The sequence below is a fragment of the Rhinolophus ferrumequinum genome, chromosome 25 (assembly GCF_004115265.2).
Source record: "Rhinolophus ferrumequinum isolate MPI-CBG mRhiFer1 chromosome 25, mRhiFer1_v1.p, whole genome shotgun sequence".
In the NCBI taxonomy this organism is placed as follows: domain Eukaryota; kingdom Metazoa; phylum Chordata; class Mammalia; order Chiroptera; family Rhinolophidae; genus Rhinolophus; species Rhinolophus ferrumequinum.
Genome location: NC_046308.1, coordinates 23,812,387 through 23,837,840, shown reverse-complemented (window position 1 = coordinate 23,837,840; position 25,454 = coordinate 23,812,387). Strand labels below are relative to the sequence as shown.

Below are 25,454 nucleotides of genomic sequence, written 5' to 3'. Positions count from 1 at the left end.
TTATTCCTAGGTATTTTATTCTTTTTGCTGCAATTGCAAAAGGAATTGTTTTTTTGTATTTTTCTGAGATTTCATTGTTAGTATATAGGAATGCAATGGACTTTTGTACGTTGATTTTGTAGCCAGCAACTTTCCTGTATTCGTTGATTGTTTCTAATAGTTCTTTGGTGGAGTCTTTAGAGTTTTCTATATATAGCATCATGTCATTTGCAAAGAGTGATAATTTAACTTCTTCATTCCCAATTTGGATGCCTTTTATTTCTTTCTCTTGCCTAATTGCTCTGGCAAGGACTTCCAACACTATGTTGAAGCTGCCCATCTTTTCTGGTTTTATTTCCAAACCAATTGTAAACCACAGGACATATCATGTTAACTGCTTTCTTACCAATATTTCTTACTTCCTTGCCTCTTCCTTTATCATTTTTCTATACCTGCCTGTGAGTCCTCAATCTAGAAGCCCCTCTTTTTGGTTCACACGTGGGCTGTGGCCTTGCTCAGGGTATATGGGGGCCCTCCAGGCTGCCCTGCAAGCCTGTTTCTGCCTGATGAGCTGTCTCATTTCCACAGCAGCTCCTTTGGACCTTTACAGCCTATATGCCCCATTGCAATATCTTGCCCCCCAAGATCAGGAGGCAACTCCTGTGTCCTACCAATGACCCAAAAAGCTTAGCCTGGCCTCCTTATTCCTTTATGCCTCATTGTTGGAGTGTCTCTTCTCTGTCATCCTTCTCCCTGTTGTACTACAGCACTCATCCTTTCTCTCCATTCATTCATCTGAGAAATACTTAGTGCCCAATTGTTTTGGACTGAATCATGCAACTTTAGGCAGAATTTGGAACTGAACAAAAATCCGTCTGCTCCTTGGAGCTGACTGTGTGTTGCAGAAATGAGAACCCTCTTGTAACGCGTAGGTCCTGATTGAGCACATTGGAAACCTAGACCGTGCTTACGAGTTTGCAGAGAGATGCAATGAGCCTGCTGTGTGGAGTCATCTGGCTCGTGCCCAGCTCCAGAAAAACCTGGTGAAGGAAGCCATCGATTCCTACATCAGAGCTGATGACCCTTCCTCTTACCTGGATGTCGTCCAGGCAGCCAGCAAGAGCAGTAAGTGAACCTTCTCTCCACAGGGCTCAGTTTCTCACTGGGTGAAGCCTAGTGAAGCAAGGGTGTGGCCCTTCTTGGAATCCGCATGTGTTATGCATCCAGAGCTAAGACACACAGCTGAATGGAAGTTTTCTGAAAGAGTGTGAGATAAATGTCATTCTGTTAATGACACTAGCTCTTCAGTTGACTCTCCTCTTTTACAAGACAATACAATTTAAGCACAATGGATACCACTGTCATAATAACTTTAAGATCAGAGATTTAGACCCAGTTTCTTCGGCCATTCTAGTTGATTTTGGCGGCAGCCTCTTCAGTGGCTGGGATAAGTATCACATCCCGTGGTGGGGTTCCCATCCCCTAGACGGCTCCTATGGGTTCTGCTCCTGCCCCATTCCCCCAGCTACAATAAGACTCTGCTCAGTGGGCAAAGTCCAAGACCTTCTAGACCTTAGCTGGAGCCCGAGCCCTCCTGCAGCAGAGCTGGTGGGTCAACATCCTGACTAAGGACAGCCTGGAAGGAATTGAGCCTCTGGTTAAACTGAGGAGCTCTGAGTTAACCTGTTTTTGTTTTCTGTCTTTAGACAATTGGGAGGATCTGGTTAAATTTCTACAGATGGCCAGGAAAAAGGGCCGCGAATCCTACACAGAGACAGAACTTATTTTTGCCCTGGCTAAAACTAGCCGTCTCTCTGAGCTAGAAGATTATATTAATGGACCCAACAATGCCCACATCCAGCAGGTAGGCTGTGCCCTCAGGGACTGTGAATTGTTATAGGCGGGTTCAGGGATAGCTCCCTAGAGTGGTACAAATCTGTAATGGTGAGAAACAAGACATACACTGGATTAAGTTCCCTGTTAATAACCCTGGCTGTGCATGTCAGAGTGATTCTTCTTGAGGTGTCAGGACTATGTGCAGATGCCCTAGTTGTTACCGCCAGAGAACAAAGTGAACTGAATAACTTGCCAGATGAAAAAGATAGTTGAAAATTATTAGCTTTCCCGTGTGTCAGCAATTATCAGATAACATAATTGGGAAAGAATCCTTTTTAAGTAGGAATACAACCAAAATGTTTTTTAAAAACCTTAAAAAAAACTTAGATAAAAGATCTAAATAATTGTGAAGTCTGCCATTTCCAGGGGTAAAATGTTATCCCTGGAAAAAGTGATAAAGAAAGATGAAGGGGTAGTGGAATATATTTTAACTGCAGTAATTGCAAGTTTGCTTTTCTTAAAAAAAAATACACACATGCTTCATTGAAATAAATAACACAAAAGTGGACTTCAGGTTTTTTATTTCAAAGTAAGTTCCAATTAATTGTCGGACGTTAGGTTAGAGTTTTGAAAGGGGTTAAAAGTTCATCACATAATTCTGTAACCAAAATTAAATTCCAGGTGAAAGAATTATAAGTAAAAGTTGAGGGTTTTTTCTTAATATAAATATTTATTTGAATCTTTGTATGAGGAAGGAATTTTTAAGCATATCAGAAGTGGAAGAAAGCACAAAGGAAAGTAATCTAGCTCGTTCATTTAATGCATAAAAGTGTTAAAAAATATGTATGCAGGAGTCCCCCCTTATCTGTGATTTCGCTTTCTGCAGTTTCAGTTGCCCACTATGGTCAACTGTGGTCCAAAAATATTAAATAGAAAATTCCAGAAGTAAACAATTCATAAGTTTTAAATTGCATGCCATTCTGAGTACTTCACCTAATCACATAGGAATTGTATTATCTCGCATCATCACAAGAAGGGTGAGTACAGTACAATAAGATAATTTGAGAAAGATACCACGTTCATCTAATATTTATTACAGTATGTTATAATTGTTTCATTTTATTATTAGTTATTGTGCTCAATCTCTTGCTGTGCCTAATTTACAAATTAAGCTTTATCGTAGATATGTATGTATGGGGAAAAACATAGAATATATAGTTTTCAGTACTATCTGCAGTTCCAGGCATCCACTGGGGGTCTTGCAACATATCCCCCGCAGATAAGGGGGGACTGCTATATTCCTTATCATGGGCCTTATTTATCTAATGCAAAAATACATCCCAGGAAAGTACAAAAGGTCCGGACAGCTTTACTTATACTAATAAAAATTGAAAGCCAATGAATGTCCAGCAAAAAGAAACAACAACTATTGATGGAATATAATATAGCCATTACAAGTATTTGTTTGTGATAGAAAAATCTTTCAAAATAAGTTCCAGCAGAGTGAAAACCTTGCGTGTACAATATAGTAAACATATAAGCCTAGAAAAACACCCAAGATGGGGACAGTGAACAACTCTGAGATAATGAAATTGGACAGTATCATATTACTTTCCTCTACTTGCCTGTGTTTGCCAAGTTCTTTTTTGAATCAGTGACCACACTTTTACGATTATCTTTATAATCAGAATATTAATAAAAGTATTAGAAAATGAAACCTTGTCCAGAATCTCCATCTGAATTCATAACAGGATTCTCCTGGAATGGCTGGAGAGTCTGTTAAATACGGTCGTCAGAGCTGCGCTGGGTCATGCAGAAATGAAAGCCCGAGACTGGCCAGACTAGGGAGCATAGACAGCTTGTTTGTTCTTTGCCTGGGTACACAGGCTGGGTGTCTTCCCCGCCTTCCACAGTCCTCCAAGATGGGGTCAGTACACGTCAGCCAGACCCAGCCCACTGCCTGCTTTTTATGTTTCCCACAGTCTGGCTTCTGCCAGCTGCATCTCCATGATGTCATTTAATTTGTTTTCCCTATATTTCCTGTAAATTGGTAGTAACCACAGTCTTAAAGGATCACATGCTTTGATACAATACTTCCTTTATTCATCTATTCAACAACCTTTTATCGAGCATCTGCCTTGTGCCAGGGTGGGGGCTGCAGATGCAGCAGTGAAAATAGTAGTCAAATTTCTGCCCTCATGGATCTTCAGATCCATTCAAGAAGTCTATGGTATGTTAAATGGTAAGTATAAAGGAGGAAAGTGCAGTGGGGAGGGGTGGGCAGAGTTAGCGCAGGCAATGGGTGTGAAGGTTGGGGTTGCCATTTTAGACAGGCTGGTGGGGAAGGTATCCTGGAGGGGACTACTTGTGTCTGCATCTCTCTGAGAGCAGAGCAGACTGCCGTGCTCGGGCCAGCAAGGGGGCAGTGTTTGGGTGGTTACAGGAGCAGTGCAGAGGCGGCCCTGGCAGCTGAAGCAGAGCTATCGAATACCAGAGGGCTCAGAGTTCAAGGCAAAGAGGGAACAGTGGGGAGAGGCGGTTTTTGGCACCGTGTGTTGGGACTTGTGGGCTGTAGGCAGGACACTGGCTTCCACTCTGGCTGAGACTAGAGGATTCTGGGCAGAGGAGGGATGTAATCTGATCTAGGTGTTAACAGAACCCCTCTGGCTGCTGTGTTGAAAACAGACTAAAGGAGAGGCTGAAGCAGTGAGAGCAGACTGTTCAGTAACCTAGGCAAGAGTTGATAACAATTCAGATAAGGTAGTCAGGTGAGTGGCACCGAGCTCCTGCTAAGTCTGAAGGTGGAGCTACCAGGGTTGCTGCGGAGTGCTTATGAAGACAGAGGAAGGCAACTTCATACTTTGGGGTGTAGGCCAGTCCTCCTGGACAGATGGTCTTGTGCTCACTGTTGTGGAGGGCAGTGTGTGCAGCATCCTGGAAGGGAGTCAGGACTCACATTAGGACAAGTTGACCTCTACTCGACACCCAGAAGGGGTCTGTCCAGCTGGATATGGGAGTCAGGTTTCCAAGAAGAATTCTAGACTAGAGCTGTAAATGTGGCAGCCTTCTGTGTACAGGTGGGAGTTGGGGAGGGTGCTGGAGCCTGAGACCAGGCACTCCAAAGCTCTGGGGCAGGGAGAAGTGGGGGTGGGAAAAAGCAAGGAGTGTTGTCCAGGGAAACGAGTAGGCGTCTGCGAGGGAGAGCGATGGGTCAGCCAAACACTGCACGTCACAAACTAGAGACGTGGCCGTGATGACCTGCTAGGAACTCTGCAAGAGCCTAATTGTAGCAGCTTCCAAAGAGGACAAGAGAGGGTGGGGACAGCTCTAAGACACACAACGCCTCTTCTGGAAAATGTTGCTCTAAAGCAGGGGTGTCCAAACTGCGGCCCGCGGGCCAACTGCGGCCCATGATCCATTGTTAATTGGCCTGCAGCAAATTCCAAAAATATATTTAGTTTACTTAAATAAACCAGGTGAGGCAATACGTACTTCACCTCGAGTGAGTGGCCCAGCTGTTTGTGTATTTTACCACATATGGCCCTTGGTGAAAAACGTTGAAAAAAGTTTGGACACCCCTGCTCTAAAGGAAAGGGTGGAAACAGAATGATGGCCGATGCTGAGCTGAGATCAGTGTGAGGGCTATCTGTTCAGTTGAATTTTGAGCTAGAGAAAAGAATAGTGGTTCCTTGAGCTTATCGGAGTGGTTTAGTACAGAGGATGAAATCACTACAGGGGGGCAGCTGGGATGCTGACCTGGAGCCGGGGAATGGGCTGTGGTCCCGTGCTACAGTAGAGTTGGCCTTGGTGGCTGGGTGAGGGGGCAGGCACGGTCCTGCTGCTCATAGAGGGCTCTTCAGGTTGTTTCCTCAGAGGTGGGGAGCCAGGTACTCAACTTGAAGAGCTGTTGGAGATTTGAGGAGAGAAGTTAGGAAATGGTTGACAAGGAGAGAGTATCTGGAGTAAAGGAGTAGGATTGCCAGTGTTGTGAGCTCCTCTGAGGTTATTACCATGAAGTTTAAAAGAGACCATTCAGCACTTGGGGTTCAGCTGTCAGTGTTTAGCTCTGCAGTCCCAGGTATGAGTCGGCAGAAGCGTGCTCTAAGCAAGACTGGGTTTATCCAAGTGAGTACAAGCAAGTACAACTGAGGGAGTGAGGGCGGAGCCACACAGCTTGCCCATGGACAGCGGGCTGCAAGGAGCAGAGACCAGGCACAGGTAGGGGTGGTGGGGCAGGAGTTGGGTGATCAAGGCAGTAAGCTGGAAAGAAGGGGAGGCCGCAAGCCAAGAGTAGATTCTTGTTCCAGGGTTCCCAGAGGTGGCAGCTCTCTGACAGTGACTGGCTGTTGTCTTGAGGAACACTAGGCCCCCAGAGCAGAGGAAGTTAAAGAAAGTTAAAGATGTCCAGGAATGAGGAAGATCTGCTCAAGGCAGCAAGGAGGGCTGGTGTGTGACCCCCAGCATGAGGTTCTTGGTCTGCAGTTGTTAGTAGGAAGAAAGGGACTGGGGTGCAGGTGTGGGAGATGACAGCCAGCACACCAGTACGAGTAGGCTGGTGGAGAGCGGGTCTGATGGCTGGAGGTACATTTCATCTTCCAGGAGTTGTGCGATGGCCCTGGCTGCTGTGTGATCAGAAAGACACTCACCTCCTTTGGAAACAAAATAGCTCTGACACCTAGGAACTTCAGACCAACTCTGGGGAATCATCCTGTTTAAGGTCTCAGCAGACCTCCCCAATTGTTCGTAGGTTGGAGACCGCTGTTATGAGGAGGGAATGTTCGAGGCAGCCAAGCTGCTGTACACCAGTGTTTCTAACTTTGCCCGCCTGGCTTCCACCCTGGTCCACCTTGGGGAGTATCAGGCAGCGGTGGACAGCAGCCGCAAGGCCAACAGCACACGGACGTGGAAGGAGGTAAGTGTGGGAAGTCGCCGGAGAGCGAGTCTACCGAGCCTTCCCTCCTGTCCTTCCTTGTACCCCACACCCTTGGACCTGCCACATGGGACAGTTTTGGACACCTGCCTTGTCCTGGGATGGCGCAGAGAACCTTGTAAGCTCTCATTTGTTGTTGAAGCAAAGGCCCCAGGGAACCCCATGTTGAACCATTCAATTCCCAGAAGCTGGCTTGAAAGCAGGGAATTATCAGTATTATAAGTAATACCATAACTTAAAATATTTTTTAAAGTTACATCATTTTAAGATTTTTTTATTGGGGAAGGGGAACAGGACTTTATTGGGGAACAGTGTGTACTTCCAGGCCTTTTTTTTTCCAAGTCAAGTTGTTATCCTTTCAATCTTAGTTGTGGAGGGTGCCATTCAGCTTCAAGTTGTTGTCCTTTCAGTCTTAGTTGTGGAGGGTGCAGCTCAGTTCCAGGTCCAGTTGCCTGTTGTTAGTTGCAGGGGGCACAGCCCACCATCCCTTGTGGGAGTCGAACCGGCAACCTTGTGGTTGAGAGGACACGCTCCAACCAACTGAGCCATCTGAGAGCTCAGCGGCAGCTCAGCTCAAGGTGCCGTGTTCAATCTTAGTTGCAGGGGGCGGAGCCCACCATCCCTTGCAGGACTCGAGGAGTTGAACTGGCAATCTTGTGGTTGAGAGCCCACTGGCCCATGTGGGAATCAAACCGGCAGCCTTTGGAGTTAGGAGCATGGAGCTCTAACTGCCTGAGCCACCGGGCCGGCCCTAAAGTTACATCATTTTATCAGCATAATCAGTGTCAGTTGACATTATTAGTCTCTTGTGGTAAAGCTCTCTGAAAATGACAGAATAATCTGTGAGTGGGAAAAAAGTTTGTAAATATTTAGCTTCAATGAATCTTAGGCATTGTTTAATAAAAGATTAAAATGAGATGTCCAATACCAAGAGCTTAGTTAAATAGTATATATATTGCAACTACCCTCTGTTCAAAATGATTAGGCAGAGTTATAGGAAAGGACGTTTCCAGTATTCTGTGAGAAATAATGTAAGTAGAATTTCCAGTGCAATTCCGTTGTGTGTGTGAATATGTGAGAGAGATCTGGTGGGTGCTAATGTATATATCACGCAGAAAATAGTGGGCAAAGGTCACGTCTCGAAGTAACGACTACTTATCTCTAAGTTGTGTGATTATTTTTGTTTATGAGTGTTTTCTGCCTTACCTACCATGAAAACACGTGGCATGTAGGGAAACTTAGCGAGAAACCAGTTCTGCTTGGGGTGGGGGTCTTTCTGGTCAGCCCTCAAAAAAAGTGCAGCTCTAGGGCCCCTCCTGCATCCTTTTGAGCAGAAGCATCTTCATAGGTGGGGGTGGAGGGTCTTCACTTCTTAACACTTGTTATTAAGTGTACATACTGTGTACAGTGCCTAAAACAAAAGCACAGTTTAAAAAGTACTTATTAAAGCAAGCTCCTGTGTGAACATCACTCAGATGAATGTGCTCTGATGACAGTTATTCTTGAGCTTTGTTAAACTCTTTTCACACCCCAAACCTGAAAATCCAGCATCACTTTCCTGTCACCTAAACAGACTCCACCTCTCAGGGCTTAGAAGTAAAATGCAGGAACCCTCTTCTCTCCATGGTATCAAACACCCCGGTGGCCTGCAGATTAGAAGTGTCATTGTTTTTTTCTCCCAGTCTCATGCAGCTCACCTTACAGTTATCTATCTACTTGTTCAGAATCCAACTTAAAAAGCCCTGGTTGCTGGTATTTCTGTATTTGCATCCCTGGGGGCAGCTGCTTTGGTGCGGTGCGCTGTCTCAGATGCTTACGCTGTCTGGCCTCCCCTCTCCTAGGTGTGCTTTGCCTGCGTGGATGGGCGGGAGTTCCGCCTGGCACAACTGTGTGGTCTTCACATCGTCGTTCACGCTGATGAGCTGGAGGAGCTGATCCGCTATTACCAGGTAACTAACTAGTCCCTGGCCAGAGATGATCTCTGCTGGCAATGGAGATGACAAGTGACACCTAAATGCTTCAAATAAAAGGGCGATCCTTCCCTTAGTATGTATTACATGCCCAGTAAGCATAGATGAAGCATCGTCTCTATGGGAAGGTTCTTTCAGATGCTAGACAACCTATCTATAAATTAACTCAGCTTGGTGTGTTAGATATCCTGGACCTCATTACAGGCTGGTATTTGTGTTTGTAAAAGGACTCTCCCTCCTCTTGTGTCCTTGGACCTTAAGAAGCCCAGTCAGTGCTTTGCAGGTGGAGGCAACCCTTGGGTAACTTGCTGAGAACATTGGGCCAGTCATGTAGCAGAGCTACAGCCTGAATCCCAGGTCCCCAGAGTGTGTGACCGACAGAGGATATGATTATCGAGTGCTGGAGAGATAAGCACATGCAATTGTCCAGAAGAGGGAACCTCAGGAGCTCTCTGGAAGGGTGGTATCTCCCCATGTTGTTGTAGTTATGCTTCGCTGTGGAGTGATTGACAGGCATGAATGTGTTCAGGGCCGGGGCCTACCCCCTGGGAGTCTGGAGCTGTGTGGTCAGACCAGGTGGGGTCAGTCAGGACAGACTGACGGTTTGACGTGGGTCAGCAGTGTTACTGTTCCCTGGAACTTGAGCCTCTACCCCCCTCACTGAGGGAACAGTAGCCTAGAGGGGACTTACTGAGTCACAGAGGTCAGGGGGCCTGTGAGCCTGTGAAAGTGGGTGCCACCAAGGTCCAAAATATCACTTAGGCTTGATGACTTTTCAGGGATACATTCTTTCCTGTTCAACAGGAGTTTGAATTATAAGGCAAACAGGGAAAGTAGTAAAGCAGTCGAAACGCTGCCAAATAGAATACTTCATTTGTTCACAAATGTTTGGCTACCTACTATGTGCTGGGCATTATTCTAGATAATGGTATCAGCAAACAAAACAGAAAGCCCCTGTTCAGTTGAATTTACATTTCGGGAGATTGACAGGCAACAAACATAATGTTTGAAAGTGATGAGTCACGGGGGAAATGGAGCAGGTATGGGGACCAGGAAAGCCTGGTTGGAGTTTCATAAAGGGCTGTCAAGGTGGCACTAACTCAGAGGGTGACGTAGAGCAGACCCTGGAGAAAGCACAGGGCCTGGTCGTGGGGATGTTTGAGGGAGGGATCAGTGACCAGGGCAGAGTCCTGAGGCAGGAACATGCCAAGTAATCAAGGAAGAGCCCTTGGGGGCGGGCAGCGGCCATGATGAAAGACTCAGGCTGTCCTCGAGGGAGGATTCAGGGCCTGCAGAGTGAGGAGGCCTCTCGGGCCTGCGTGCTGACAAGACTCTTCACGGCTGGGCGGACAGTTAGGTGCTGGTGCGGGCTGAGCACTGATCGGCTCATCAGGGTGGGGGGGCATTCTTTGAATGCACAGCCAACTTGATGTGCTAGTGGATTGGGTGTGGGGTGAGAGAGAAAAGTCAAGGACAACTCCATTTCTTTGTAGTTTGAACTGGAAATAGAGTTATCAGTGGGCATGGGGAAGACTGAAGGTGAGGGCTTTGTAGAGGGAAGGACAGGAATTCTGTTTTGAACATACAACTGAGTTTGAGTTGCCAGTTGTATGTCCATGTAGAGCTGTCAAGTAGGCAGTGGGAAATAGGGTCTGGTGTTCACTGAAGAAACCCAGCTAAAGAAATAAAATGGGAGCAATTGCATATAGAGGGCACATGAAGACTGACTGCAGTCCCCTGGCGTGAGTGTAGATAAAGAACAGGCCACAGACGAGCCTCACCTCCCACATGAGTTGGAGTAAAAGAGGAAGGAACTCCAGAGACGAGGTTTCTGAGCAGCCAGATTACAGGTGCACCCATAAAGGGGTGTGGCCAAAGGGTGGGGCCTGCTTCCCGGCAGGTGTCAGGAGAAGGAGAACACTGGTGACCATGAGTCCTGGGGTGAGACAGCCTGGCTGGGTGGGTTCTTGAGAGCAGAAAGAGGAATGGGAACAGCTCTTTTGAGGGGTTTTTGCTGCAAGGAGGAGTAGAAAAATGGGACATAGGGTCAAGAACAGGCATTTTGGGATTAGAGAATTAGCAGGATATTTGCTGACGATGAGCTAGAGAGAGGGATGTTGTTGCCAAGAGAAAGTGAAGCTTGCTGGTGCCGAGGCCTTGGTAGGTGGGAGGTGATGGGACCCAGAGCTCCAGTCTGCTGGGTTCTAGCGCAGAAGGCGTGCCTGTAAATAGAACGTGGGTACAGGTGTTGGAAGGGGCGTAGGCGTGGCATTTGTAATGGTTTCCGTTTTCTCAGTGAAGCAGCAAGGTGATCTGCAGAGTGAAGATGGGATTGAGGAGGGTGTGAAGTAGTCCTCTGGGGGTGACCCTCCAAGTTTGTGGTCATTAATGGAAAGGAAGCCAGGAAGACTCAGAGTTCAGGCATACCGGGCAGGTTGTAACCAGGTTGGATGACCAAGAGGGCATTGTTGCTAGACACAGAGAGCTGCAGCCATTGCACACCTTCCTTCCTTGGGAGTGGGCTGTGCAGAGGGAGCTGCAGTCAGGTGCGTTTACCCCGACCTCAAGCGTGGCTGTTGGTCTGTCAGGATCGGGGCTACTTCGAGGAGGTGATTTCCCTGCTGGAGGCAGCCCTGGGCCTAGAGCAGGCCCACATGGGCATGTTCACCGAGCTGGCCATCCTCTACTCCAAGTTCAAGCCACAGAAGATGCCAGAGCACCTGCAGCTCTTCTGGTCCCGTGTCAACATCCCAAAGGTAATCCGGCCTTCCTGGAGGTTCTGGCTACCATGTGCACATGTGGCACCAGCCTGACCTGGGCCACGGCCATCCTGCCAGGTGCTGAGAGCCGCAGAGCAGGCACACCTCTGGGCGGAGCTGGAGTTCCTCTACGACAAGTACGAGGAGTATGACAACGCTGTCCTCACCATGATCAGCCACCCTACTGATGCCTGGAGAGAAGGGCAGTTCAAGGATGTCATTGCCAAGGTAAGCGGGCACCTGGGTGCCAGTTCCTGCCTGCTGCCAGGGCTGTCCTGGGGCACTGGAGTGAATGCCTGCCAGTGGGGCTTGGAGGAGGCAACTCACCACTGCAGGTGAACTGGAGCCCCTTGACCCCGCTTTACATCTCGACAGCCCCTTCTGCTTGGTCTAGTCTGACGCTGAGTAAAAGGGCCAGCCTGGAACAATGACAGGTTCCAGAGCTCTGATACAAACGTGCCCGGCAGGGGAGGTCACCAGTCTCCTCTGCGCCCCTGGGGCAGGCACTAAGGCCCCACCAGCCCATCTAGGTTAGAACCTGTGGTGACAGTGAGTGCTCTGGACCCAGAGGGACACATCCAAATCAGGGAATGAAAAGGGAGCAGTCAGGGACCAGCGAGAGTGTCAGTGGCAACTGGGGCTGTGCACAGTCCTCTTCCTCCACCGTTTCAGTCTGCAGACGTCCCTGGACTCCACATTGCTGCCAGCTCACCTGAACCCAGGGTGGCTGGAGGGCTCCTGCCACGCCCACCCGTCCACCCAGCACAGCTCTAGCATCCCGTGCCCAGTGTGCACTCCTGGGCCTCCGTACGCATCCTACCGGAGGGCAGGAACCACCTTGATCTCCCCTGAATGCCAGTCAGCAAACCTAGAGAACATCCCTCCCGGGACCATGGGGTCAGGCCAGTCTGAGCCCTGCAGTGTCTGGCTGGAGAGTATCTGGGACACAGTAGGACATGTTGCTTACAGCTCAGGCTGTGCCTCCTGGGGAGGGCTGGGGAATCTTGCTTGGATAAGACCACGTTTTGGTGTTTGGGAACATTCTGGTTCTTACCCTCATTCACTCCACAGGTACTGGCTGAGCATCAGTTAGAGGGTGGCTGCCGGGTGAGGCAGGAAACAAAGGCCTGCCTCTTAGGGCATCGGGTAGCAAGTGCTGAGGAGAAAAATGTCACAGATGAGGGGAAAGGGGTCATGTTGGGAGGCGGCCCAGTCTTCTAAGGTGGTGGCGACCAGAAGGAGCGTGCAGCATCTGAGGCAGCGGTGGGGCTGAGGACGCACGGCTGACCCCGGCTCTGCCCACCCCCCTGCAGGTTGCCAACGTGGAGCTCTACTACAAAGCCCTGCAGTTCTATCTGGATTACAAACCCCTGCTCATCAACGACCTGCTGCTCGTGCTGGCGCCCCGGTTGGACCACACGCGGACGGTTGACTTCTTTGCAAAGGTGAGTCAGCCAGAACCCCAGCTCCAGAGAAGGGCACGTTGGGCCACGGTCATCTGGACGGTATTACCATAACAAACTGTTTTTGAAATCGATCCCCAGACAATTTCAAGATTAAGTGTATCAGAACTGATTTGAGTTTCAGATCCAGCTTTGCATACCAGCTCTAATGTCCATAGATGAAATGGGCATCTGCCGAGTAACCCAGGCAGCCCTTTCTGTGTGAGCGCGCAGAGAACGTGGTCGGTTCTAGGTGCCCGGGAGGAGAGCTGGAGCTGGACTGTCCCCACCGGCCCATCAGTGTGTCCAGGGGCCCCAGCCCAGTGGTTTCCTGGAGACTTGTCTCAGTGGCCTGCCCCTTCCCCCGATGTCAGGCAGGCCATTTGCCCCTGGTGAAGCCTTACCTGCGGTCAGTCCAGAGCCACAACAACAAGAGTGTGAATGAGGCGCTCAACCACCTGCTGACAGAAGAGGAGGATTATCAGGTAGGTGTGGGAGAAGGAGCCCCGGCGGGAGCGGCAGCAGCTCCTCCTGGGCTCCTGGGACCCAGGACGCTGGCCTTGGGTGCTCAGGAGCTGGAGAGGGCCTGTCTGTACCAGCCAGTGTGTCCCCAGCAGGCTGCCCTTGCACAGGAGGGGGTGTGAGCCCCAAGGAGCACCATGGGTACATGGCAGCGGCCTTTCTGAGGCGAAGGTGGCAGTACTGCCCCTGAGTAATGCCTGCTGCTTGCTCCACCGTATCCCTCCCCCAAGGCAAGGCCATGTCCCCCTAGGGTCTGAGAGCATCTATCGACGCCTATGACAACTTTGACAAGATCACCCTGGCGCAGCGGTTGGAGAAGCACCAGCTGATCGAGTTCAGGCGCATCGCTGCTTATCTGTACAAGGGCAACAACCGGTGGGCCCAGAGCGTGGAGCTCTGCAAGAAGGACCATCTCTACAAGGTCGGTGCCAGTGCCCTGGCCGCCCCTGTATGCTTCCCGACGCTTGGGCCGAGGGGTGGAGGAGGTCACAACTCTACCGGGAGACCTTGTGGTGGGCACAGGGAGCATGAAATTAAGGGGCAGCGTTTTCAGAACACTGGCTGAGAGGTGGGAGCAGTCTGGAGGATCATTATCTATCGTCAACTCACAGCCCTAAAAAGTTACTTGCTTTGAAAAACTTACTTTCAGGCAGTCGTCTTTTCCCAGCAGTTATATGTGAGTTTCGTTCTCCATAAACACAGCATGGCATCATTTACTTGGCATCTATTTTGCTTCCTGTCAAGATTTGGGGAATTAAAAACACCTAAGTTACAAATCATGTTCAAAATACTTGTTTCCACTCTTGAGTGGTGGCTTGGCACCACCCTTGGGACCAGATCCTGGTCCAGGCATCTGTTAGTCAGGGTGGGCTGCTGGAGAGATCCCAGGCCTGGAAGCCTTTGCCATCCCTTTGCCTGGCATCTCCCCAGTGGGGCAAAGCGCAGTTGCACAAGAGGGTCCTTGTGCATGGCTGAGCTGATTTCCAAGGGTTCCATGTGCCAGGAGACCCAGGAGCCACTCCGCAGGCCATGAGCTGGACCTGAGGGTGTTACTCCCAGAGCTGTCCTCAGCACTCCTAAATACCTTCCCAGGACACTTGACAGCTGCCACCCTTTGCCCAGCACAGGCACCTCCCTCTCATGGTACATTGAGCTAAGACCAGGGCACGTTGAGCTGCTTCCCAAGTTGTCACCTCCAGTTTGGGATTGTTAGGTGACATCTCACCCTTATTGACAGTGCTTGTGGTCCTTCCTGTGGGGTGGTGACAGGCCCTTGTAGAGAAACTAAAAGAAAATGCCACAGAAGATCTGGGACAGCATGTCAAGGTGTTCGGGTGCAGGCCCTAGAAGGTGGCAGTAGGGCTGTGACACCGGAAGGAAGCTGTCCGTGGCTTTTGGTGGGGGGGTAGTCACAGCTTCCCTGTCCTGCCAGGTACACACCAAGGTCTTGAATGCAAAGGCTCCTCACAAACTGGGGCAGGACGAGAGTGAGTGGACAGAGCCGTGAGTGCCAGAGGGCAGTCCGTTCTCCTCCAACCAGCACTACCATCAGAGTGGGGTGCGCCAGGGAGAACCTACGACAAAGCCACAGGCAGAAAGTTGGTTCCATACTTTCCAGCACAGTGGTTCTCAGCTGGGGGTGACTTTGACCCCCCCAGAGGACATCTGGTTGTCACACCTGAGGGTTCAGTGCTACATCTATTAATAGTAGGTGGAGGCAAGGGTGGTGCTAAAGAGCCCACAGTGCTCACGCATGCAGTGCCCAGGCAGGAAGGCCCTGAGAGAGTGGGAGGTCACAGCATGCCACCCCAGGGATGATGAGTGGTCACCACTGGCTCCTGGGACAGTCATGGAGCAGCAAGAATTGTACTTTCCAGATTGCAGAGGTGGATGTGACAGCACAGTGGGCTGTCAGCTGTCAGGGGTGACCACCTCGAGGTGTGCTCTCTACCTGGGGAGCCGGCTGAGCAGAGGAACAGCGTAACTGGGCCTCCTGAGGAACAGCGGAGCAGGAAGGTGTTAGGACACAGGAAGGGGAGGGCCAGGGGGCCTACACACAGGTGCGCAGACAGACGAAAGCTACATGGGCCCCTCAGGCCAAAGGGAAGTCCAGGAGCCTGCAGAGGTGAAGTCATAGGCCAGAAACGGTAGGGCAGGGGGCTGGAGTGGCTCCCTGTCAGGAGCTAGCAATGGTTTGGGAGGTGGAGAGACGCAGATACGGTGGAGAGACGCCCTTCTGGTGACACAGCCGGAGTGGTAATGAGAAATGTGAAGGTGTGGGAGAATCCCAGACTCGAGCTTCGTTCCAGGCTCCAGTAGGAGAAGGGCACAGACTGAGAGATCTCCTGTGGGGCTCATTGCATCTGAGTCCTCTCGGAAGCTACCAGGTTCTGGAAACATCCACTTTCTGGTGATGGCAGTTGAGGCTGTGAGAGTTCGTGAGATAATCCTCAAGGCCTGTGGAGGGAGGGAAGGGATTTTAGGTGCAGGTCGAAGACAAACCAGCTGGCCCAGCAGGAGGACAGGGAGCGGCACACTGGCCTCAGAAGTCTGAGGAGACGGGACCTGAAGGTGTACTGGCGCTTTCACTTGAGTGTCTACTGACTTTGATGAAAAAAAAAAGAGAGAGACCTGGTGCCTTTGTGTTAACAGTGTGGGAACAAGGCAAGACTTGAAAACAGAGCAGCAAGCAGGAGAGGATCCTTCCTGGAGGGGGTCAAGGGGCAGGGTGCCAGGTGCTGGCCTGCAGAGCTTTGGGTCTCATTTCAGTCTCCAGGGGGACCTCAGAGCTTCATGTCGGAGGTGACCGAGTGGGCTCGAGGAGCAGTGACCACAATGGCAGCCAACAGTTGTCTGGGTAGCAGCAGTCACTGTTAGTGGCAACCAGATTGTGTTTGCCACCAGCTGTGCCTCTCATCAGCCGAGTGTACAGAGGGTTGTCGTGGAGGCTGAGGGAGTTGACACAAAAATTGCTAATTTACTGATGAAACTCACTGGATGGGTATGATTTTTTTTAATTATGTTTTAGACAAAGAAATTCACAAGTATGAAAGTAGTCATTAAGGGTTTTTGAGGGACTTTGTTGTCAGGAAGAAGGGGCAAATCGCTATTTCTTGAGCACTAGCTTTGTCCCTCATAGCTGCTCCATGTTGATTCTGGAAGGATGGAGCTGGCTGTTGGCCCAAGCGTAGCGACGATGGCCTTCACAGCAGGCCCTGCGGGCGCTGTCACCATCCCTTTAGTGTCCATGCACTCCCTCTGCATGCCATCAGGCTCTGAGGCTGCAGCCTGTCTCCCAGGGCATCTGCTCCGTGTGTGCCACCTCCCTCTGGGCAGTTCAGCTCTGCAAGGGCCAGCTGCCAGGATCATGCTCGGTGCCCTCCTTAGCCCTCCTGGAGGTGGTGCTTCGTCTACCACAGGGCAGTCGAGGCACAGGGAACCCTCTTTCGGTGAGGTAAGGGCCTTCATGGAGCTTGGTACTTGCCATTTTGCCCTTTCATCCAGAAAGTACCTCGGGTGGTAGATGGCAGGGTGGCCAAGCTGTGCATCTGCCTTGGTTGCAGGACGCCATGCAGCACGCTGCAGAGTCCAGGGACGCTGAGCTGGCTGAGAAGTTGCTGCAGTGGTTCCTAGAGGAGGGCAAGCGGGAGTGCTTCGCAGCCTCTCTGTTCACCTGCTATGACCTGCTTCCGCCAGACGTGGTGCTAGAGCTGGCCTGGAGGCACAACCTGCTGGACCTGGCCATGCCCTACTTCATCCAGGTGATGCGGGAGTACCTTAGCAAAGTAAGTACCTGCCCTGCTGTGGCTCCCTGGCCCCTGGCTGTGACCGGCCCTGTGGGGGCCCACTGGGGCCAGCCCAGTTTGCCGAACCAGCCCAAGCTGCTGGTGGGAGAGGCCTCTTGCCTTCAGGCTTGAATGGTTTTCTGCCCAACATTAATCTAGAAAATCACCATGGGGGGAGCTGCACCCCCCACAGCAGTTCTTCCACACACTGCATGCCACGTACCTCTCAGCAGCAGCTATTGGCCAGCAGAGGAGCACTTACTAGGAATGTTAGCACTTGTTTAAGCCTTTAACATCTTGACAAGGGAGACAGTCCCCTCTACCTGCAGACACTGGGGTTCGTGTCCAAAGCTGACAGGTAAAGGGGGGCCTCAGACCCACATCTCCCTGGCCCAGGGACCATACTCATGTCTCAGTACATCGCTTCTGCCACTCCAGATGTCACTTGTGTCCCTAGTGTCCCACTCGGGCTTTCTCTGGTTGATGAGCTGTTAAATGTGGTGGCAGTGTCTGATTTTAACTCCCTTGTGTCAAAGCCCTAGTGACTGTCTGGGGCCTAGCTGTCACCACTGTCTAGGAACGCATGTCCTCTGGTCTGATTTCTTTCTGACCAAAAATCAGAAAGACAGCCATCTTCCTTTTCTGCAGAAAGCCATCGCTCAGCAGTGCCTACCTGCCCATCTAGCCATACACCTAAGCTTCTTCCAGCTAGAGACCCTCCCCCAACGCCAAGAAGCCACCAGCTGAGGCCTCTTTCAGTGTGCAGGGAAGTGAGAGGCCTCCCAGGAGCTTAGGGAAGAAATAGGAAGTAGGGTGGGTGTCGGGGTGTCTGGGGCTGCCAGCTTTGGCCTGCACAGGCTTGCTCTGCCTGCTGCCTGCAGAGCCTCGTGGGAGTTGCCCAGGCCCTGGCAAGGGCTGTCCCAGGGCTATTCCAGGCCATCACCCTGCTGCAGGAGGAGGGACCACTAGGGTGCATCCTGGCCCCATCCACACAGCACATGTGAGTGGGAGGGTACTGCCCTTCCAGGGGACTAGGGAGGGGCAGCCCTGGCCACGTGGCCTGAGCTGCGTGCTGCTGGAGGACATTGGCTGACTGAATTTGCAAGGGTCCGTGATTCCTCAGCCACGTGGACCGCAGCTCCCTACAGAAGGTATCTCTGCTTTGTGGAGCTTGTCCATGGAAACTGCTTTATCCACAATGGCCTGCTTTTCCCATCCTGAAGTTGTCTTAACCTGGAATCAGTCTGTTCTGAGCCCCTGCATAAAGAAGGAAGAATGTGGCTTGAATCTCTTCTTGTTGTTGAGGTCCACGGGTTAACGTAAGAGGAACTTTGGCCACTTAGACCTTCATTGCTGCAGGGGTTGGGCCCCCAGCGACTTGAGGGAGCATGCTCCCTCTCTGGCAAATGACAGAGGTCATCTTGGCAGCCATGTCACCTTGGTCATCACGGTGGCCACACAGCTAAGCCAGGGAGGTACAGTGTGCTTGGGCCACATTGGAAGGACCCTGCCCCCTGGTCTAGGGTCCCCAGATACCTTCCCTAGTCCTGGAAGGCAGGAGCTCCCTCGGTGGCTCCCTCAATCCTGCCCCAAGTACCTCCACCAGCAGTCAACTAGGTGCCCACCATGGTAGGGAAGAAGGGTTCTCACGAGGGGTTTCTCAGTAGTGGTGGGGTGTGGGTTGTTGGCTTGGGCTGGGGCCCACAGACTAGATACTGCTATGAGGTGGACGGGCCCAGACAAGAAGGCCACAGCCTCTTCCTAACTGGAGATCCTGGGCCTGGGCCTCTTGACTTACCTGCAAAGCCCAAAGGCCATCCCTCTGAGAACCCTCCGGCTTCCAAGGCTCTCCCAATAGAGCCAGCTGAAGGCAGACAGGACAGGCTGTGAGAGAATGGCTGTCCTGCTCCTTCCTCACCTCAGCGTGGGTCCCATGGAAGGGAGAGGCGTGCACAGGACTGGTGTCAGAGCTAGGTTTCTGGCACCTGGCTGGTCTCTCCTAGACCGGATTGCACATGGGGCATGTAATTATTTCTTCTTTCTTACGCAAGTGCTTGTTTGGGAGTCCCAGACACCTCCGCTAGCACAGTGCTGTCCACCCTATGTCCCCCATGACACCACCGCACTGTTCTCTCCATCTGTGCCATCCTGTGGGCACTGCACAGGGCAGCACATGGTGAAGCCTCGAGGAAGGGCCGTGTGCAGCTTGTCCTCAGATGGCTGTCAGCCCCTGCCTCTCAAGTGGTACATCCTCCGTGCCAGGTGGAGGGGTCCCAGGTGTCAGGTGACTAGTCTCCTTAAGAGGGGTGGGCAGCCTGGACTGGCTAGAAGCAGGAGCCACTATACTGTCTTGGCGGTGTCCCTGTGTCCAGAGAACGTAGCCCTGTGAGCCATGCCGCGCTCGCGGCCTAGTCACAGTCCCGTGCTCCCATGCACCTGGCGGCCGACCGCCCACTCAGAAAGCAGTGGCCTGGAACAGCAGCTGGGGTCGTCAGGACCCGACCGAGCTCTCCCATCTCCTGGTTACAGAGCCTTCGCCTTGTGGCCTCAGGCAGTGGTCACTGCTGCTGCGGGCCCCCGTGTGCCTGGCCTCAGCTCTGACCCTCCTGGAAGCTGTGGGCTTACCTACCAAGTTCCCCTCCAGGCCCAGACTGCGGATAGCCTGCCAGGCAGGCACTCACGTGCTCTTGCCTCTTTGCAGGTGGACAGACTGGACGCCTCAGAGAGTCTACGCAAGCAAGAGGAGCATGTGGTAGAGCCCACCCCTCTCCTGTTTGGTAGGTGGCATCCTATAGCCTGTCCCTTGTCCCCTAGCGAGGGGAGGCAATTCATACCGCCCTGCCCTGGCTGGGCTTCAGATTGGGGCGGGAATGGATGGGAGGGGATGAAGGCCCATGATGACTGCCAGGTGTAGAGAGGGTCAGTGGTTGGTCCAAGAACATTGTAAAAGTCACTGCTACTGTCCTCCCTGCTCTTGAGGGCAATTGCCTTCTGGTGGGAGTGCCTCTGCCTGCTCCATGTGCCTGGCAACTGTCCCACTGTGAGCTGCTGCTGTGTGCCGCCCTGCTTGGCCCCTGACAGTAAGGCTGTTGTTGGCTTTGTACTTGAGAGCCTGCCTGAATGGCCTGGCCATTGAGCAGACGGATCATTTGGTGTCCACTGCACAGAGAGGCTGTTAGGTCCTGAAGTGTGTTTGCGGGACTAACAGGCCTGAGGATGTAATGTGAGCACGCAGCACGTGAGTCTCCCACCAACTGTGTGCTCCTCTGGGGTTTCTGTGCCCACCCACCATTAATGTCAATCTGGTTTTTTTAGATTTTGATGGGCATGAGTGAGACCCAGCCAGTTAAGCTAAGTAAGTTTCCCACTTGGGGACGAGCTTACCCTCTAGCTTGGGCAGCTTCTGGGCCTGGCCCCACAACAGCAGCTCCCACACTCCTTGCCTCCGGGCCTGCTCTGTGTGCCTCAGTCTCTGGGTGGTCTGGGCTGGCCTCCAGCCCTGCTCCTTGGGCCCCTGGCCACTCGGGGGCAGCAGGAGCCCTGCTCACCCTCAGCTTCTCCCTCTGCAGGCCAGCAGCTGATGCTGACAGCAGGCCCTGTTACAAGCCCAGCCCCTGCCGGCTTCCCCTATGGCTATGCCACTGCTCCCGCCTTCACCCAGCCTCCCATGTACAGCTTCAGCGTGTAGTTGGGTGTTCAATGGAAACACTCCCTCTACTGAGTTGTTAACTTCTCCAAGGAGCATGTCATCCCAGAAGCACAGAGGACCCTGATGAAAGGCGGAGACACCTGGATGTTATTTATTTTTGCTGGGGCCCAATAATGGCAGCCACCGAGCCATCCCAGAACATGAAGAGGTCAAGGTAGCCCCTGTCGATCCAAGAAGACCAGCCAGCTCCAGTCACCAGACAGGGATGTCAACTTGAGTCTCCAGACCCTCTGGTTGGAGCGAGGCATACTGGGCGTTCTTGTCTACAAGGGGTCTCCGGCGCTTGGGGGATGGGCCCACTCTCTTCATTCGGCACTGGCAGAGCTGCCCCCTCCAGCTCATTTTGCAGACACAATTGAACAGACCATCTCACCTGGCTCTGAGCCTCCTGCCGATCATGAATATTAAAGTCAGTTTATCAAGGCAACGCTTCCCTGCTTGGTGCTGGTGTGGGTAGGAGGGGACAGGAGATTTGCTGGGACCGGGACCTCTGGGGGCGGGGGAACTGCGTCCGCCCAAAAAAGCTGCCCCGGGGGATACAGCCAGGGTGTATTGGGGTTTTTTTCCCCATCGTGTGCACGGCAAGGAGCTGTAAATCCTGTAAGGGGAGTGGTAACCGCTCTGCCCTTGGTGTGGGAAGGCCAAACCCTCAAACAGACAGGATGGGGCTTGTGCACATGTCTCTCCACCCCCATCTCCGGGGTCCCTGCCGCTCAAGGCAGACGCGTGGACCCCGAGCCCGCTCCTTCCCGCTCCCGGCTCGCTCGATGCCCGGACGGACTTACCAGGAGACAGCACTTTGACCCACAGCTCCGGGCGGGGCGCAGGGCGGCCTTCCAAGGACCCCGCCCCCAGCCCCGCCGCAGGCGGTTGTCAGGAGACAGGGCTCGGCCATTGGCTAGGCTGCCGTCCCCGCCCCGGCCTCAGTTTCCCGGCCAACGAGGGGCGGGGCGGGGGCGGGGCCCTACTCGGACCACGCGGGGCGGAGCCCGGGAGCTGACGCGCAGCCCCGCCCCCGGACATAACCGGCCACCGCCACAGCCTCAGCGGACAGCGCCGAGCGCAGGAGGCTCGGACCCGTGGCCGGTGCCGGGTGCCCCGCCTCCCGCTTCCCGCCTCCCCGCCATGGCCGCGCCCCGCACTCTGGCGGCCGCTGCGCCCGCACCCGGAAAGGCCAAGCTGACGCACCCTGGGAAGGCCATCCTGGCAGGTGAGCCCCTCGGGGACGTGGACCCCTAGCCCACCCGCCCCACCGTCTCCGCCGCGCTTCCGGGCGGGCCCGGGACGCCAAGGCCCCGCCCCACTTCCGGGTCGGGCCGGGGGCGCGGCCCTGGTCCCCAGCTGGCTCGCGGGAGTTGGTCCTGCGTGTCGACCCTCCGTGCCTCGCCGGGACAACGGGGGTGGGGCGTGGGGACCTGGCAGGACAAAGTCCGGGACGGGGGAGGGACCTGGGAGGCGGCGAGTGGGGTGGGCGGCAGGGGTCTCAGGGCCCGGGTCCCTGGTCTCCGCAGGCGGCCTGGCGGGCGGCATCGAAATTTGCATCACCTTCCCCACCGAGTACGTGAAGACCCAGCTGCAGCTGGACGAACGCTCGCACCCGCCACGCTACCGGGGCATTGGTGAGCAAAGGGCGACGTCGGGGAGCTCCGGGGGGCGGGCTCCGGGGACCTCAGGGGTCGCTGACCGCCTCCTCCCCCAGGGGACTGCGTGCGGCAGACGGTCCGCAGCCATGGCGTCCTGGGCCTTTACCGAGGCCTCAGCTCCCTCCTCTACGGCTCCATCCCCAAGGCAGCTGTCAGGTGAGGTGGACTCGGGGCGGGGGCGACCTTGGTGGGGGGGCACGGGCGGCGGCAGCCCCTCTCACCCCACTGCCTCCGGCCCCAAGGTTCGGGATGTTCGAGTTCCTCAGCAATCACATGCGGGATGCCCAGGGACGGCTGGACAGCTCGCGTGGGCTGCTGTGCGGTCTGGGCGCCGGCGTGGCTGAGGCAGTGGTGGTCGTGTGCCCTATGGAGACCGTCAAGGTTGGGAAGTTCCCTGCAGGGGACAAAGCATGCAGAGGGGAGCTGGTGTGGTGGGGGCTGCGGTGGTCCTGTGCCCCATGGAGACATCCACGTGGGGAGTCAGCAGGAGAGGGGGCAGGGTGTGCATGGGGATCTGCCTGTGGAGGCTGGACTCTGTCCCCAAGGCAGTGGAAAGATGGTAAGTTTTCTAAAAGCACTTTTGTACATAGAAAACATAATGCATATTTGCTGCCCAAGCTGTGACACCAGTAAACATAATTGCAGAGGCTCCTTAGTGAGGCAGGCACAACTATTTCCTGGGCTTCAGGTCCCATAGTGGCCTTGGGTGGCCCTGTTTGCAGGTGAAGATCTGCACCTCCAAACCTGGCCTTACCTTGGTGGGCTGTGGGCCTGCAAGCCAGGGGCCAAGTGTGCCCTTGCCGTGGCACCCTGGGAGCCAGCTCCTTTGTTTCCGTCTCTCCCAGGTGAAGTTCATTCATGACCAGACCTCCCCCAATCCCAAATACAGAGGATTCTTCCACGGGGTCAGGGAGATTGTGAGGGAGCAAGGTGAGCCCCTTGGCCTTCCTCACGTGGGGTCTGAGACCTCAGCCAGGATGGAAAGAACCTGCACTTCCCCTTCCTACCTTGGCGCTCCTGCATGAAATTTTCCCCAAGCCCCCATCTGGAGCCTGTGTGCAAGTGTAACCCCATGCCTACTGTCCCTAGGGCTGAAGGGGACATACCAGGGTCTCACAGCCACCGTGTTAAAGCAGGGATCCAACCAGGCCATTCGCTTCTTCGTCATGACTTCCCTACGCAACTGGTATCGAGGTGCGTGCATCTCTGCCCAAAGACCTCATCTCCAAACACTTTGGAGCCTCCTTGCCAAGGTGCCCCCCCCCCCGGATTCCCCACCCTCATAGGCCCTGGTCCATGCTCCTCCCCAATGCTCAGAGCTGGCCCTTTTACGTTCCTCTCACCCTGTCCACATCCAGGGGACAACCCCAACAAGCCCATGAACCCGCTGGTCACTGGCGTGTTTGGAGTTATTGCGGGTGCAGCCAGTGTCTTCGGGAACACTCCTTTGGACGTGATCAAGACCCGAATGCAGGTGGGATGGGGCCAGGAAGGGGGAGGGGTACTTGGGACAAGGGCTGGCTGCTGAGTCCCATGGCATGCTGGTATTTTGCAGGGTCTGGAGGCACATAAATACCGAAACACTTGGGACTGCGGCTTGCAGATCCTAAGGAATGAGGGACTCAAAGCGTGAGTGTGGAAGGGCAGAGCTGTTGTCTCCATGCCAGGCCCTCCCTGGATTTCTCCCTGGGCCTCACCCCAAACCCCCTGCCAGCCCCAGGCCATCCCTTAGGGAGTCCTTACCTTTAGGCCCCATTTTTTTTCCCCTCCAACATCTCTTCCCTCTCTCCCCTCTGCCCTTCCCTCTCCACCCCCCGCCCCCCCACGCCATCCAGGGCTACTGTCCTTCCTCTGCCTACTCACCTACCTCTTTCTCCCACCCCACCCCAGATTCTACAAGGGCACTGTGCCTCGCCTGGGCCGGGTCTGCCTGGATGTGGCCATCGTGTTCATCATCTATGATGAGGTGGTGAAGCTGCTCAACAAAGTGTGGAACACAGACTGAGCCACTAGGGTCTGCATGGGGGCTGTGCCAGGCGCCTCCAGACCAGTTCCCTCCACCCTCTTCTCTCAATTCCAATGCAGTTGTGCCAAAAGGTCCCTTTGCTCTCTGTGGCCTGGGCCTGTCCCCTGTGGCCATTGAGTCCATTTGTCCCATAATACTGTGTGTCCCTTGTGGTCCATGTGACACCCCCACTGTGTCCATGTGTCCAGCCGAGGCTGGGTGTCCCTCTGGCCTGTGAATCTGTGCCCACTTGTCCATGTGCTTACTCATGAGCCACGTGCCTGTGTTTCATGTTCTGTGTCATGTGACCCTGTACCCTGCATCCCGGGGTGCCCGTGTGGCCTGGGTCCACAGCCCTGTAGTCATGGCTCGGTCCCAGCCCGGTGCCTTCCACTCTGGGCAGCAGGGGCACCCGCCCCAGCCTACCACAGCTGCCTCCGGGCTTCAGCCTGGCCTCACCGCATTCCAGGGGCTGCATGCCCCCTGCTTCTCCCGCCACTGGCCTTAACTGGCCCTTGGGCCCTCCCTCCGCCTGGGACAGGGTAGCACCCACCACTCTCAGGACCACCCTCCCAAGGCAGAATAAACCGGATCCTGTCACAGCCTCCTGTCCCTGTGTGGCCCCATCTGTGGGTGGGCAGTGATGGCCACTTCTCTGTGAAGATCAGGACCACCTCTCACCTGAGGATACCGGACAGCAGGCCGGCTGGTGGGTGAGCCAGATGTAGCCACAGTGTCAGCCCCTCCAAGAGGCCTGGCACCAGGCAAGGAACATCTGGGCCCCATCCAGACCTGGCCTGGGGCCTGTGGCCAAGATCCTGGAGGGGATGTCCTCAGGGTCACCTGGGAGGCAGCACTGAGTGGGCAGAGTGGG

The 25,454-nt window shown here is 53.7% G+C and overlaps 2 protein-coding genes across 5 annotated transcripts in view; both read left to right on the top strand.

The window, feature by feature from the left end:
* CLTCL1 (clathrin heavy chain like 1) overlaps positions 1-21,475 on the top strand; it is a 90,897-nt gene extending 69,422 nt beyond the window's left edge. Inside the window, exons 21-33 of one of the 4 annotated variants that reach the window (XM_033097516.1) lie at positions 912-1,104; positions 1,686-1,843; positions 6,563-6,727; positions 8,587-8,694; positions 11,304-11,471; positions 11,553-11,702; positions 12,788-12,919; positions 13,291-13,401; positions 13,689-13,859; positions 17,002-17,223; positions 19,925-20,000; positions 20,539-20,578; positions 20,963-21,104. In XM_033097516.1, the coding sequence (XP_032953407.1) occupies positions 912-1,104; positions 1,686-1,843; positions 6,563-6,727; positions 8,587-8,694; positions 11,304-11,471; positions 11,553-11,702; positions 12,788-12,919; positions 13,291-13,401; positions 13,689-13,859; positions 17,002-17,223; positions 19,925-20,000; positions 20,539-20,558 (1,674 nt within the window). In that variant the 3' untranslated portion in view covers positions 20,559-20,578; positions 20,963-21,104. Of the gene's footprint in view, positions 1-911; positions 1,105-1,685; positions 1,844-6,562; positions 6,728-8,586; positions 8,695-11,303; positions 11,472-11,552; positions 11,703-12,787; positions 12,920-13,290; positions 13,402-13,688; positions 13,860-17,001; positions 17,224-19,924; positions 20,001-20,538; positions 20,579-20,792 lie in introns of all 4 variants that reach the window. The other 3 variants (XM_033097517.1, XM_033097514.1, XM_033097515.1) reach the window with 3 other exon arrangements.
* A 451-nt stretch (positions 21,476-21,926) lies between these two features.
* Positions 21,927-25,185, top strand: SLC25A1 (solute carrier family 25 member 1). The gene is made up of 9 exons (XM_033097518.1): positions 21,927-22,142; positions 22,444-22,551; positions 22,632-22,731; positions 22,818-22,956; positions 23,421-23,505; positions 23,665-23,769; positions 23,934-24,049; positions 24,131-24,204; positions 24,466-25,185. The coding sequence occupies exons 1-9, from the start codon at positions 22,058-22,060 to the stop codon at positions 24,578-24,580; spliced, it is 927 nt and encodes a 308-aa protein (XP_032953409.1). The 5' UTR covers positions 21,927-22,057; the 3' UTR covers positions 24,581-25,185.
* The last annotated feature ends 269 nt before the right edge of the window (positions 25,186-25,454 follow it).

Excerpts from the sequence above, each read along its gene's own strand:
- SLC25A1 (XM_033097518.1), top strand. The coding sequence starts at position 22,058 with ATGGCCGCGCCCCGCACTCTGGCGGCCGCTGCGCCCGCACCCGGAAAG. Across the intron at positions 22,552-22,631 it reads GCCACGCTACCGGGGCATTG|GGGACTGCGTGCGGCAGACG; the intron begins GTGAGCAAAGGG and ends CTCCTCCCCCAG. Across the intron at positions 22,732-22,817 it reads ATCCCCAAGGCAGCTGTCAG|GTTCGGGATGTTCGAGTTCC; the intron begins GTGAGGTGGACT and ends TCCGGCCCCAAG.